This window comes from Pygoscelis adeliae, unplaced genomic scaffold, assembly GCF_000699105.1.
Source record: "Pygoscelis adeliae isolate BGI_AS28 unplaced genomic scaffold, ASM69910v1 Scaffold548, whole genome shotgun sequence".
Classification (NCBI taxonomy): Eukaryota; Metazoa; Chordata; class Aves; order Sphenisciformes; family Spheniscidae; genus Pygoscelis; species Pygoscelis adeliae.
The window spans coordinates 343576-358437 of NW_008825427.1; the positions used below are offsets into that span (position 1 = coordinate 343576).

General features: G+C 35.6%; 1 protein-coding gene across 1 annotated transcript in view; it reads right to left on the reverse strand.

Moving 5' to 3' along the window:
* TRAPPC10 (trafficking protein particle complex 10) overlaps positions 1–14370 on the reverse strand; it is a 36967-nt gene extending 22597 nt beyond the window's left edge. Inside the window, exons 1-9 of the mRNA XM_009330649.1 lie at positions 14258–14370; positions 13423–13558; positions 12113–12309; positions 10059–10254; positions 8827–8938; positions 7533–7780; positions 5121–5267; positions 3121–3235; positions 1871–1947 (exon numbers count right to left, since the gene is read on the reverse strand). Coding sequence (XP_009328924.1) covers positions 1871–1947; positions 3121–3235; positions 5121–5267; positions 7533–7780; positions 8827–8938; positions 10059–10254; positions 12113–12309; positions 13423–13558; positions 14258–14370 — 1341 coding nt within the window. The remainder of the gene's footprint in view (positions 1–1870; positions 1948–3120; positions 3236–5120; positions 5268–7532; positions 7781–8826; positions 8939–10058; positions 10255–12112; positions 12310–13422; positions 13559–14257) is intronic.
* Between the last annotated feature and the right edge of the window lie 492 nt (positions 14371–14862).

Below are 14862 nucleotides of genomic sequence, written 5' to 3' on the forward strand. Positions count from 1 at the left end.
CGTCCCCCGTTCACCAGGACTGCTGATAAATGATGGAGAGTGGCTTGGCAAAATACTTAGTGTATTAACATACTTAATACTGAGTGTATTAAGAACTATTCTATCCTTCAAAACAAATTGCTTAAGAGCTTCCAACTGCCTAAATATTTTGCAGAGTATCTGTCAAAAAGCATCTATTCCTATGGGGCAGGAAATGACCTAAAATGAGTTCCCAAAGCCTTTCTTAGGCCATTTTTAATGTTTCTTATGGAAGGCCTAGAAAAATAACTTCTTTCTTTAAGAACTCACAACAATATCCTACAATAAACTAAGTGATCACTCCTTAAGAGATCAGTATAACCAGATAGGTCTTAGACACCAGCTACACATACAAATGAAAACCTACATTCCCCCAAAATTAAGGTACAAGCCAACATGCTTGTAGAAGATTTGACAGTCTTACAAAATATTCTGAAGTTGTTGCATGAGACTAGCCATTGAATGAGAACAAAGCCTTTTCTGGTAATAAAAGCTCATCACTTCTTGCTTTCAACATGTCTGAAAAGCTGCATTTTACTTTCCAGACTCAATAAAATCTTAAATGCAAATAAATTATCTTAGCTGTGTCTGGAAATTTTAACTAATTCTATGTTCTTCTGCACTGAATACATGGACAAAGTATGGGTATATATAAATTGTATATATTTATGTGACAACTACATAGAAAACAATCTTTTATAGTGTATCTGATATCTGAATTTCTGTTGCACAAAAATGCAGTCAGAAATACAAACAGGAATGGCAATTCTTTCATTGGCAAACTCTGCAGATCCCCCTTAGTTTCTTAAATTTAGGAAGATACTGCTGAATTTAGCAGAGATCTTCAGGTGCAAGTTGAAACTGAATATGTAAGAGCAGCTAGCAATTCTGAAGATTTTAGTTTTGGTCCAGGTATCCAACTAGTCTTATAAAGAAGTGAAGTACAAAAATGAAACCTGGTATCTTCAGACAAAATCTTCTGAGACTTTTTCTTTCAATAAAACTTTGTAAAAATAAGCACCACCTAGTTTACAGATTAAAAAAAATAAGAATTGCTCAGTTTTCCTCCAACTTTTCCCCAGAAAATTTTAATGGCAGTACTGCAAATATAAGAAATTTCAGAGGAAAATTATTTAAGGAAAAAAAACCCAAAACAAATCAAACCCCCGAAAACCAAACACACTCTTGTGACAGCCAGGGTTTTTTTGTTTTATTTAACAATCTTTTATAAAAAAAATCTGAAGATCATTACAATGGCTCCTCAATAAGGGAGCTGTCAGGAAATAAACATGCATATTAAAGCACAATGAGAACTCTAATGCTTCAATCTATGCCAGCTCCAACCCTATTATCCACAGATGTCCCACAGTTTATATAAAAAAAATCAACAGTATAACGTAAACCATGTAACACCCATTGCAAGATGCAAGTCTAAACCATTCAAAAGGAAGCTGAATTCACACATCAATATTCTTCTAGGGAAGATTCAATTAATTCTGAATTTGGGATAGTAGAATATGATAGCCATGACATTGGCTTTTTTAATAACTAAGTATACATACTTATAGATAATAACCTCCAACTCATAACTGCAAATATTAAAGTTAATCCCAATACTTGAAACTTGGGGCCCATACAGGTTCCAGCTGTAAAACAAATCAGCCTTGTTATGTTCAGTGTGTAAGCAATAACCTTTGATACCAAAATACAAAAATACAGATTTACATTCTCAATGTAAATTCTTCTCTTGTTGTCCCCTAAATGTCTCTTCTCAGGTTTGAAGATTTTGGCCCTATTCAATCTATAATGTAAACATGCAAAACTAATATAGATAACCAAAACTCATACTTACTAAGTAGTGTTTTTCAAAAGCTTCTACAGATGATAAGGCCTCTTTAAGTTTCTTATAAGGGCTCTGTGATGCGTTGGCTTTAGAAAAAAGCAGAACAAGAGGTGTCACTTACAAATACATTCCTATTTGAATAACACCCCCCCCCAGCTTTTTTCCTCAGTAGAAAGTGGAGAGAAAACTTAAAACTAATTTTATGTGGGGAAACGTCACTAACACTTACAGACAGAGCATGAGTTTCTTCCCCAAGCTATAAAATAAGATCAAGAAAGGCTGCTTCACAACTGTCTGTGTGTGCACGTGCATGCGAGTGATGTTCAGGGTAGCAGGTAAAGGCAAGCAGCAATATAGTAACTGTACTAACTTCTCCACACAGTATTTCATAACATTTATTCAACCTAGAAACACACACAACTGTGCTTAAATACCACACTGTGCCAAGAGTAATAGTCTCACAACTCCCCACTGCTGGATTTATAAATCAGCATGACAGAAGCATAGTGTAATGTAAAGACATTTTACTACTTTAAACAATGTACTTCAAAGCAAAATGGTTAGCAAGACCAAGTTTTTTTCTGAAGTAGCTTGCTCAATTTAAAAGTCTTTACCAGATCAAATATGTGTCAATATTTCTAGAAGGAAAAAGCCCCCATTTTAAATAAACACAACAGGCACCATAGTACTGAATTAAGAATCATACATCATCATTCCTGCAAGAGCAAGTGAAGCGTCAGCCTGTCAGCTAATGCTTCAAAGATACTAATTGTTCCAGCATATTTAACATCTGAAAGCTTCTTTCCTTCAGAAATATCTTTGCAAGTGACAAAATCCACAAGGAGTAAATAAATTTGATTGTTCAGCCACTCAAATAACAGCACTTTGTAGCTCCAGTTGCAGGTTATCTATTGATATCAAATCAAGGATGCTCCATTTCTTTTTAAAATAATTTTATTTTTAATACTTTTCTGAAAGTATTAAAAACTTTATTCAAAACCAGTACTGTTCAAGACTATTTACCTAAATGCTGATAAATGAAGCATTAATGGAAAAACTTATACTTGCAACAGTAAGGAGATGCATTGATAATTTAAAGTACTAGGCACACATTAAAAGAACTCGTAAGAGATAAGAGTTCTATCAATGTTTATATATATGTAGGGATACTTGGAAATTATTATTATTGATGTATCTATATGCCATGTATTTAAGACAGTGTCAGTTATTAGAAAGAACGTGTACATTCCTGGTAATACCTGTTTCAGGGCGTTCTGCTCCCAACCCTGCTAATAGATCGACAGTTCTGTTAAGATCTTCTGAATTGGGTCCCTTCTCTGACGCAAGTCCACACAGATAACCCAGAGATTTTAACTATAAGAGAAACCAGATGCTTGTTTTCAATAGGCTACAAAATCAATATAAAATTCCTTTTATTCTATTACATCATTCCTACAAGACATTTCCACTGCTGTCATATTATACTGCTTATAAGATCTGTATTAAAGTTGCTTCATGGGACGAAAGTAGAGATCCTTTCAAAAGTAACTGCTATTCTCAAAGTAGAAATTAATTTTATTAAGAATTAAATTGCCTATGTTACTGACTCAAATAACATTGGAACACATGGATATAACACACACATCTTTACATGTGTAACACCTAATCAGAATAAAACCTTCTGTTTGTCCACATAAACATGGACAAAGCTTGAGATGTTTGGCAGTTGTCGCCAAAGATCATTTCTAATAACTGTGTCTGTATTTTTGAAAACTACATAATCAAGAAATGCAGGCAGTCTCCAGTACACTGATTAGACAAGCTTGCAAATTCACCCAAAGTATTGTATTCACAGTGCCACACAGCTACCATAAAACCCCTTCTAGACAGCAGCTGGTACATTTGATAGCCAGAAGTCAACAGAGGATACTGTCTTAAAGTAGTTCAGTTCTGTTGGTCATTTGGTTAATTCATTTAGAGTAACTCAATCAACTACCAAGGTAAGCCTGCAAAAGAAAAAAGGTCTCAGCTTGTCATATGACTCTACACCATATAAAATGGGGATGGCCATTAACTTTTTTTTTTTAAATTCCACTTAATTTTGTCGCTAGTTGCTAAGTTTCTTTCATTCAGTCTGTTCCACCTTACTGCTACTCATTATCCTACAATTTTTCCCTTTACCCTTTGTGTTAGAAGAGCTATGAATGGGAGGAACATTTCCAACTCAAGTACACACCTTCTGTAGAAACATGTAAGGAGCATGGGAAGAATCTGATGCACCCATCACCACTTCAAACAATTCTTTGTTTCCTTTAATCTGATCTTCCCCCCTCCCTTTTTTTTTTTTTTTTTTTTTTTTTAAAAAAAGTAACTCTTCAAGGTGAAATTGTCTTTCCTTGCTTTTGTAGTAAGACAAGGACCTCCTAGGGTCAGTTAGAGGATTCCTAAGTCTACTGAAATATGAACAAACTATGATTAAAATAAAGTATTCTACAGGCTATGCAAACAAGAAGATGAGCTTATGCTGGTCTTCAAAAATATCCACAAAGATCCCAGTATGTTATTTCAGTAGTTTCTGGAGTTTGTCATATTTCTAAACTGTTTTTCAACAGTGGAAAGCAGTAGCAACCTTAGACACCAACATTTTCATAGAAATGGAATAACTAGAACTTGAAAAGGCATTCAGGTGATTAGGGAAGGGGCTAACCAAACTGAAAAGGCCACTTTATAACTTTCACTTTATGGTAAGGGGTGGTAAGTAATAATGTGCAATTTTTCAGTTATTTGCCTCTTTCACAAGCCGCCAAGGGTAACACCTTCAGTGAAGTTAGGGGTCTATTACTGCCATACTAACATACTGAAGAAATAATGAACTATGTAAACAGATTGCTGTAATCGCTATTTATAATGGTAAATGCATCCAAATCTGGGCAGCTTCTCCTGCTATAACTGAAATTCATGCTCCTTCTCTCAGTCGACATGGACCGAGTTCATTCTGGAGTTTAATTAGCCAGTCATTATCAAACTAGTGGTGAGGGAGCGGGGGACAAAGAGGTGAACACACCCTAGTTATTCCCAGGCCTCATCTGACAGAAGAAAAAGTGGATATAAACCTGGATGTCTCATCTAGACTAGACTTAAGACAATATACAGAACCCCATATTAAATTCTACAATAAAAAGCGCAAAATCTGTTCCACAGAAACAAATGGTCTACTTCAAAATAGTAATACCACAACTGCAACACCTCATTTGCTCACCTTCTCAGTGGCATAGCTCCATAAGCCAACTGTGTGGGAAACATTTGCATCTATTTGAGCCCTATCACAGCAGCCTTCTATCCTTTGTAAGACTTCCAAACAACTCAAAAATACCCAACAATCCAAAGCTCCAGGAGGAACAGAGACCTGAAGATGAACAGATAAAATTAACTGGGAAATAAACATTAGTCAGATGAGAAAATACTTCAGCAAAATACTTTTCTTGATACAACATAGCACAGCCTCTTGGAAGAGCTTACTCTAAGAATACATAAAAAAACAGGCCAACTCTTACCACCTCCTGAATTATTTATATTTATTAGTTCATGAAACAAGGACAGCTAAGCAACTAAACAGTCATTATATTAACTAGACTTGATACACTCACCAAGATGAAAGAGAAGGAAAAGAGGACTAATAGGTACTATTACTTGGAAAAATTCCAAAAATTTGGAAACTAAGCCTAAGGAAAGCAGAGTTAGGAAAAATTTCTGTAAATATGCTACTACTTTCCGAAGGAGACATCAGATCTAACTGAGACCGAAATTAAAAGTACACTAAGTAGATTAAAAAAACTGAAAAAAAGAAATTAGACTAAGTTTCCTTCACAACAATAAGTTTGTTAATCAAAGGATAAGACAACTGTCATGGACAGTTAAAATAAAGTCTCCATTAAAGAATGGAGATAAAAACAAATAAACAAGAAAAAGACACAGATGGGGGGCAGGGGGGAGACCAAGAAGGGATTATCAGTCAGGACATGACAGAGAAAGACCGGAGAGTTTGACACTAGAATATTTCAAGAATCAAGATAAAAATGAGCATAACTAAAGATCTAGAATATAATGACAATAATGGTGTCTCAAAATCCTGTTCATAAACAATGCAAAAATACTCCTTTTAGAAAGACTGTGAAAGTCTTGAAACCCATAATAAACCAGGTAATTGACTGATGTGATAGGAAAGTTCAACATACAAGCACAACGCATTTGAAGAAAAAAAAAAAAAAATCTGAATTCTGAAAGAATTTTCAGGAAGATGAAGGTCATAAGAACAGAGACGTTTAGATTCCCGCTGTGTGTTCAGTGGTGTCAAGCCCACTCAAGAGGTTTGCCTGTATTAAGAAAAAAGATCACAACAGGGAGAACTACATGGTATGCACAAATAAATGTCACTGTCTCACAGCCTGAACACCTGCATTCAGTTTGGATCACCACATGAAGACAGAAACAGCAGAAATAAGAGACAATGCAGAGAAGAGCCCCAAACGTTGGAGGCACAGGACAGACTTCGGGTGGAGCTACAGGGGAACTGCAGGAAGTACCTGCAGAGGTTTAGAAGGCTGAATGTATCTATTTTGGAAAGAAAAAAAAACAACCACAAAACATAACTACGTGTTAGTTTTAGAATACATGATGTGTCGACAATGCATCTGAAGTAGTTTTTAAATGCAGATGAACAGATGGAACTTACTACTACAATGTCAGACAGGCAAAAGTTAGCAGCTACTGTTATTATAGCACAGACAAAACTAAGAGAACCAGACACCCACAGGATTAAGGACATGGATGAGTCACAAGGTGAAACCCAGAAACATTTTCATGCACACTACACTGTTCTTGAAGATGTATTTCAATCCATAGACATCTGTGGTCACACATGGCGGATGATCAGTGTACATCATCCCTGATAAAGCCTCTTTAGAGGATTAAAAACACCAGCAGAAGGTAAAGTATGGAGGGAGGAGGGGTAAAGCATGGAGGCATGCAACATGACAAAAAGCTTTGAGCACTGTCACTTGTTTCTCTCTCTCTCCTCTGTCATTGGATGAGATAGCCAGAGACACGTGCGTAAAACAGAAAAGCATTTACTGGGCACCAAAAGGAATCACAAAGTAAGAACCACAGAAGGCGATCAAAGCAGCACCCAACTTGCATGGCAGTAAGAAGCCCTGCTGTAGATACTGTTTCTAGTTCAAAACTGCTTTTTATTACAGACTACTAGCCTGCATATCAGCATATTAACCACTCTGCCTTATTTTCTTCATACAACACTGTTACAGATTTAAATGATGGGAACTACAGTTCAAGAGACTGGTAACAAATCCAGGAAAGAAGCAGACAAATTACCTACCAGCTTAAAGAAGTTAACTTTCCAGGTGAAGACTAGAATACTTTAACTAAACACAGGTTTGGTTTTCGGATGTGATGTCTCCAAATTTCTTTCTGAAGACATCCTCATGATGAAACATTCAACTGTAGCACTGCTACAATCTCTTATTACAGCATCATTTTGATAACTCACAGGCAATGCTTACTGTATTCTGGTCACCGACATCTAAACTTCAAAAACCTTGTTAGATCATCATTGGATAAAATCATTCACAAAATGGAATATATTACAGTGACTCACTTCTAATAGCTTGAGTTCTTGCACACAGTTGTGAAGAAGCTCCAATGCTCGCTGGGAAACCTCCCATGGCCTCTGCAGGAAGATTAGTAACGTGCACTGACGAGAAAATAGGTAACTACGCAAGTCCAGTAGAGTAGCTTCTTGATTCTGAATTAGCTCTCTCTTCTCCATGTCTATTGGTTTTCGGAGAATTAGACCATTCCAGCTCCTCACTGGCTGGCAAAAAAATGTCAGCCAGTTTGCACCATCTAAGTAAATAAAGTTAATAACCAAGAATCAACCACTGCTTTCTATCAAAGCCTATTCTTCCTGCCTTCCGGAGGTTGCAAGCTGGCTTATTCTTTCTCAAGTTTATCATATGGATAAACGACTTAATGTCTTAACTTCAAAAACAAAACAAAAAAACCAGCAGAACTTCCACAGCTAAGTAGATAACCGAACTTCAGAACATTCAAACCCCATAGGCATTTTGTCTTAATTGCATAGTTGTTATTAGTATAGCGGCAATCAGTTTGTAAAGTATTTCTTTGCAATTAAGCCTACATGAAGTTCAAAACAAACAAGCTTTATCTACTTAAGTATTTCTTACTCAGCCATCAAGGATAGATGTGCCCCCACTTTCAGGTATAGCATCAGGTTCAGTCAGGTCAAATACATTTCACTGCAATTACTCCTGCACTATATTTTTACCAGATTCATAACACATACCTGATTACATCTGTTATACAACAACATATGCTTTAGCTCATTAGAACAGTTTAAAGTTATTTGATACTTCTTGCACGCTAATTTTTCTTAACGAGAAAGTTAAATCTTCTGTAGTGCAGATTAAGCACGTATTTCTATTCAGTTTTGTAGTGATTACCAAATGTCTCATGTAATTTGAGGCAAAACTGAATGCATTTCTCCAGGAAGCTCTTTATCGAATAACTTAGCAGTGAGCTGTGAAAACAGCAACTGTATCTCAGCCAGATCAATACTTAGGTAATTACAGAGTTTCAGGGCTCCGTTTGTAACTATCACCGAGTAAGAGCAAAACACAGGTTTTCATTAAAAATTGCTTCTAAGCCTCAGAGATGAAAAATAAAACTTTATAACAGACCGTAACTGATGTACACTTGAGTTTGTATGCAGCATAAAACAAGAGCACAAACTGCCTAGTGCATCTTCACTACAATGTACCATCTTTTTCTCCCATGTACACATATAGTACCCAAAGCACTCGGTTGTTTAGTGGAAGCATAGTGAAGAAATTAATAGACTTAATATTTATTTAACATTTTAAGACACTTACCGCCAGCCCCAAAGTTGACAACGTATTGAGAAAACAAGGCATCCAGTTCATCATACTGCACTAGCGCATCCTCAAATTGCTGCAGCATCTCAAAGACGAAGGCCAGTTCTTCCTTTTGACACACAAGCAATACAAGGAGCATGTTACTCATATTAGACATGTCTGGTATTACTGCCTGCCCCCATCCATACATAGAGCTCCAGGAACTACTTCTTCCAACATTCTTCCCCTTCCAGTATTCATACATATAGGAAAACCCGCCATTGTAGCAGATGCATCATTTCTTCCTAACACAGGGAGGTTCACAAAAGAAGATTAAGTCATACAGCTACGCCAGTAAATTCTGCTGTGAATCCAGATCCTGATTCACTACAAGGTATTGTTCATATATTAGAAGTTCAAGTTAAAAAAAAAAGAAATTGTTGAAGACTCATCTCCCATAATAGTAATAATTTTTTCCCCTCTGTTTACACTGTGAAGGCACTAATTGCAGTATCAATAAAGATTCAGTTGTACACAGAGAAGAGAGCCAAAGTGGTAAGTAGAAAAAGTCTAAGAATTAGATATATCATATGCAAGAGGTAGTGCATGAAGTCAAAGGAGACATGAAGATGAGATGGAATTGGTGTGGAGAACAGCACTGTACAGGGACCAAAAAATTCCAAAGGAATCAAGACCTTTAATTCTATTGAACAAGAGTTTCTTGCTTTTCTCTATATCAGCTAAAACAAAGACATATTTAGAAATATAAAAAAACGGAATTCAAGGCATTCTCTATATGGATTACTTCAAAATAGACACTTTTCTAAAAATCATCTCCATACATGCTGATAATAATCTAAACAAAGAAAGCATAGCAACATTCATATTAAATACCAATTACAAGTTTCAGTGTCTTTGCACAGGCACAGTAATGGGACATTTACTCAAAATTCAAGAGCAACTACTAAAACACCTTCTAGATGCAATTTGTTTGCTTCAGCTGAGGTTCATAAAACTTTGACAAGCCTGAAAAGATTCTGTTTCTGTAATAGCACTGTATTACAATGTAACACAAACCTGCTGCAAACAAGATCTAAAAATGCTGCTTTTATACCAGTCTTCATATTTCCTGCCCCAACCCTCAAAGAATGAGCAGAATATTAAAAGTACCAGAAAGCCAGCTACAACAAAAAAAAGTCATTATTAAAACTAGGACTCAAGTACTTTCTTCAGTAAAAAGAGACTCTTACCTGGACCATGAAATACTCGCAGAAGCTCCACCCTGGCTCAGTCCTTTTCTCTCTCAAAGTTCTCATGTCATCTTCAAACTTGCCTAAGTTTTTGGTAAAAGACATGAGAAGCAATGTCCTGAGTTTGGTCAGGAAGGCATTCCAAGATTCCTGAGAACGGGAAGAGTCTTTCAAAGGGTCGGAAAGTACCACACATCTGTAAAGAGATTGATAAAAACTATTTTTGAGGAGGTAAACATAAAATTCACATATAAATGCACAAGCTGAATACTATGCATACCTGACAGATTCAGAGTGAACAAAATTTTGTTTTTCATTCAACACTAATCAGAGGAAAAAAACAAGGTTGAGCATTAATGTTTGTTTGTTTGTTTGGGGGTGGGTATGTTGGGGTTTGGGGGTTTTTCTGTTTGGTTGGGGTTTGGTAGCTTTTTTAAAACTTTTCCAGGTATGTTTAAGTCTGTGATATAGTTTATGAGAAGAGTTAAGTGTTTTCCACAAAATGAGTACTGTAAGTGTAAAAGTAAAATATGAGTACTATAAGTACTTATAAATATATATATACTTATATATATACACACTTTTATATATATATACACACTTATAAAAATAAGTACGATAAGTGTAAAAGTAAAAGCTTTACTTTTTTTGAAGCAAATAATGGATATATTATTCCAGTTATTTAAACGTAATGCTGTAGCTGTCCAAGAAAAAAAAAAGTCTGCTTAGCAATACAAATCAGCAGAATGGTAATTATAGTTACTCCTGGCAGGGATTATGCAAGGTACAAATCAAGATCCGTTAGATCACATACAGTCAGCCTTTCCTAAGTCACTTAAAATAATCCTCCATAATACACTCTTACAGTATCTCAATTTGTTCTTACACATCTTATGTGCTAAAACTTCCTCTACATTTCTCAGAAAATAAATAAATAAATAAACAGAGCCCATTAATTCACAAATAAATCAGCCTTTTTTTAGAGCATTTTCTTTCCTCAGTTTTTTTATCACAATTTAGTAACATTCAAAAAGCTATCAATAGCTCTAAAGACAGGAAAATCTCTCATCCAAGTAAAACACCATTTCTGGTTAGAAAAGTCATCTTATCCTATGGCAAAATGATTAAACCAAGCCAATCCATCAGTTAGAAACCAAAAGCAAACTGAATTGGAGGTGTTCAAACTATTTGCCCAAATAATCCTGTAATATACCAAACACTGTCTAGGTACAAAGAAAGTGCTGCCAATGTACAGCGTTTCATAACACGCTGACCTGCCAGTCACTGTCAGCTCACAGCAAGGTACAATGAGTGCTTCCATCTACTTTTTTAAACTTCATGTTTATCCTGTCACTCATTCTTAGGGGGAAAATCTCCTGTTTAAAGTTAACTCTTAAGGTTAAAATAAAAAAATGTAGTATCTAATAGATTCAGTGCAATGTTTCAGAATAAGGAAGGCAGTATCTATTAAAGTTCGTTTCAAATTAAGATTTGTGCATTTTGTTGACTTTAATGAAAGCAGAAACAGTGTCATAAGTTCATTATTTTCCTTAGAATAAAAACATCTGAAGAAACTGGCTTTAAGTCAATTATCTCATAGTGGAAAGGTGATTAAGTGAAAGGCAGAAAGTACAATGGTAAAAAAAATAAGCCCTATTGGCTTCATATTGCCCTCCCACCACACTCCCACTACCTGTAATTCTGGTAACATTTTTGCAAGCACCTAAGCAAACAAAAAACTCTGAAGTTCCAAAAACTGGTTATTACCACACTGTTCCCCTTAAACCTCTCTTAGCCAGGAGGAGATACTTGAAAACTTTTTGAAACACATTTCAAAGCCACCATGAAACCAGGAAGAACTGAAAATAAACTTCTCCCTTTATTACTTGTGTCAGCCTTCTTCAAAGCATAGGTCTTATGGCACCATCAGTTCGAATGCTGGACATCAAGGAAAGTCCTTAAATGAGCAGGGAACCTGTTACATAGGGTATTGAGTTCTTAAATCAGCACACTAGTCAAAAGGTTAAAATGTTTGCAAGTAAAAGAATATTTACCTGTCACTTTGTTTGTTACAGAAGTCATTTCTTATTTTATCTACTATAGAGGTTCGGGGAAGGATATTTGTTTTGTTCTTTTTCTTGGCATCACTCTCAACTACCACAATTAGCCAGTCCACTGAGTTGTGAGCTTTGAGAACATTCTGCCACTTGGTGATGTCATCCTTGACTGTAGTTTTGTACACTTCCGTGTCCTGGGATAAGAAGTGGTGAATCATCAAATCAAACAGACATTCTGAACAATTTCAAAAGGCAAATTTTGTTCCAACAGAAGCCAAACAGAAAGACACATCAAATAGAATTAGTGACAGTAAGTTCACTTACTGAAAGAGATCGAATGAGGTGAAGTATAGTAAGGTTTTGGTCTTTGAATTTAATTTATTTCTAGTATTTTGGTTAACAGTAAATATATCTTAGTAGTTGGTATATTATCATTCTTTAGATTACTGAAATTAAGATTTTTAAACATAATTTGAACTCTTATTTTACACATTCTTGAACTTTACAACAAAAACATGTTTGAAATTACAAAGCTGAACTGTTTTATTCTCACCTAGTAACAGAAGTGTGATATTTGTGCCTTCCAACTGCTCAAATCTTAATCTGTTTAAAAGCTTTTTCATACCAATCAAAAAAACACAGAAGCATTGTTTGGCACTTTTTTGGCTTCTGGGTTGGTTTTAAACAGATCAATTCAGACAACTCTTAAGGCTGTTCTGGATACTTTTTGATTGGTCACAGATCAGATGTCACCTTTGTCCTTCAACTGGATAATTAATTCCTAACAGAGGCCAACCAAAAAGCAGTGAACTGCAGATAAACAGGATTAAGACATTCCAAAACTTGCCCAGTTTAGATTGCTGACATGTACTAATACCTGACAGATATGGAAGGTGAACTAAAGAAAAAACACATATCTTAAGATTTAACCTCGTGAATAGATCATAACTGAAATACTCTGGCCACATTTCCGTATTATGAAGCAAGTGTGCAGTGCTACTGTAGTAACACTGTTAGATGCTGGGTTTTTTCGTGACAAAGTACTGAAAATAGGTTATTCAAAAGCCTGTTCTCTTAAGCGCCAAGCAACATTACAAAGAAATACTGCTTATGGTAAAAAGTACTCAAGCTGACCAAGTTTTGATTCCAGTAATATTGGGTATGCATGCTTATGCAATGCAGACTTAATTGTTGAAATAAGCATGAAAAGCAAATGAAAAATACCAGAAAGCACAAGTAGAAAGTCAAAACAATTTCATTTTTAAATCTGAGTACTCAGTTTTTCATGATGTTTTCCTAATACTTACACAACATTCTGTCCAGTAAATATGAAGAAAGGGAAATGTCAAAAGGGCCTTATTCCCCTCTTTGGGTAGTAGCTCCTCTTTAAACTGAACAAAGTTAGATTCCAGATGAATCATCTTTGGAGCACGGCCATAAGACCTACAGAGTTTAAAAACTAAAATTAGTGGACAAGACATACATAGCAGAATACAAAAATGAACATTTTGGGGAAGAGGAATAAACTGAAACACTCCGGTATTGGAAACTCACAAACTACGCTTACTGCAGTTTGTGTAAAGTTAACTAAAATTTGGTATCACTTGAAATGACATAGATGCTCCTTTTTGCAAGAACAGGAGCTAGAAGTTTTTCAGCTTTCATTAAAAGATTTTCTGTATCTCTAGGACCTCTAAAAGTAAAAAATTCCAAATAAGAAAATTCCCAAAATATTTTTTCCAATCAGAAAACAGTGTGCCATACCAAACTTTTTGCAGGAAAGTACATCTAATTCCACATAAGTTCTACCTATAGTCTCATTAAGAAGAAAGCATGTCACTTTCAGAACATGGCTGCCAAAGCACATCAAAGCACACACCAATACAAAGCCATAAACCACAAAACCAAAAAGAGAAATACAGCATTACTATCATTTTTCGTTAGGTGAAGTTGAACATAGCTGAGTGAAATGATCATCCTGAACAACATTTACCTTGATTACCTAAGTTCTCCTTTCCTCAAGTCAGTTGCTATATTCAATTCAATTTATGGTAAGAGCTTCTCAGAGCACAACGAATACACACTTTCCCAAGTCTAAAAACACACACTGAAAGAGTATCACAGAATAAAATGTAAGTTTACCTCCTCCATTCCATGGGTTCTCTAGGAAGCTGCTGAGAAAGTGTAGGATATAAGGAAGTAAATAAATTCTGATCTCCAGCACCTAAAAGTGAAAGGCATTCATCTATTATCATGTGCAAATTCTAGAAAAGAGATGAATAAGTTACACTACTAATGGTTTGTTGTTTCAGTAAAAAGGTGTAATTTTGTCTGCTATGTGAAAACTGGAGTCTAGCACTGAACTAGACTTCTTTAAAATCACATGCTCTCACGACCTAATACAACACTTTAACAAGGCACATAATACATATACTGTTATAACTTCCTATCACAATTTTCCACATAGCTACATAATCCATATACCAAAGAGAGTATCATCCATATAGCTGATCCAACTCTAAAAACTAAACAAGCAACTCCTTAGCCAGAGTCACTGGCTAAACAAAGTACATTTAAAAAACCTCAAGAATTTAGCCTTCACAAACCAGAAGACTGGTTAGACAGTGGTTCACATCCCTTCCGTAGCTGGGCCTACCATGAGAAAACTAGCATTAGCATATGTTCTGTGCATTACTGGGTTTGATTCCTCTCTCCCCATTATTCTGGGGCTGCTGTTAACACGAAGC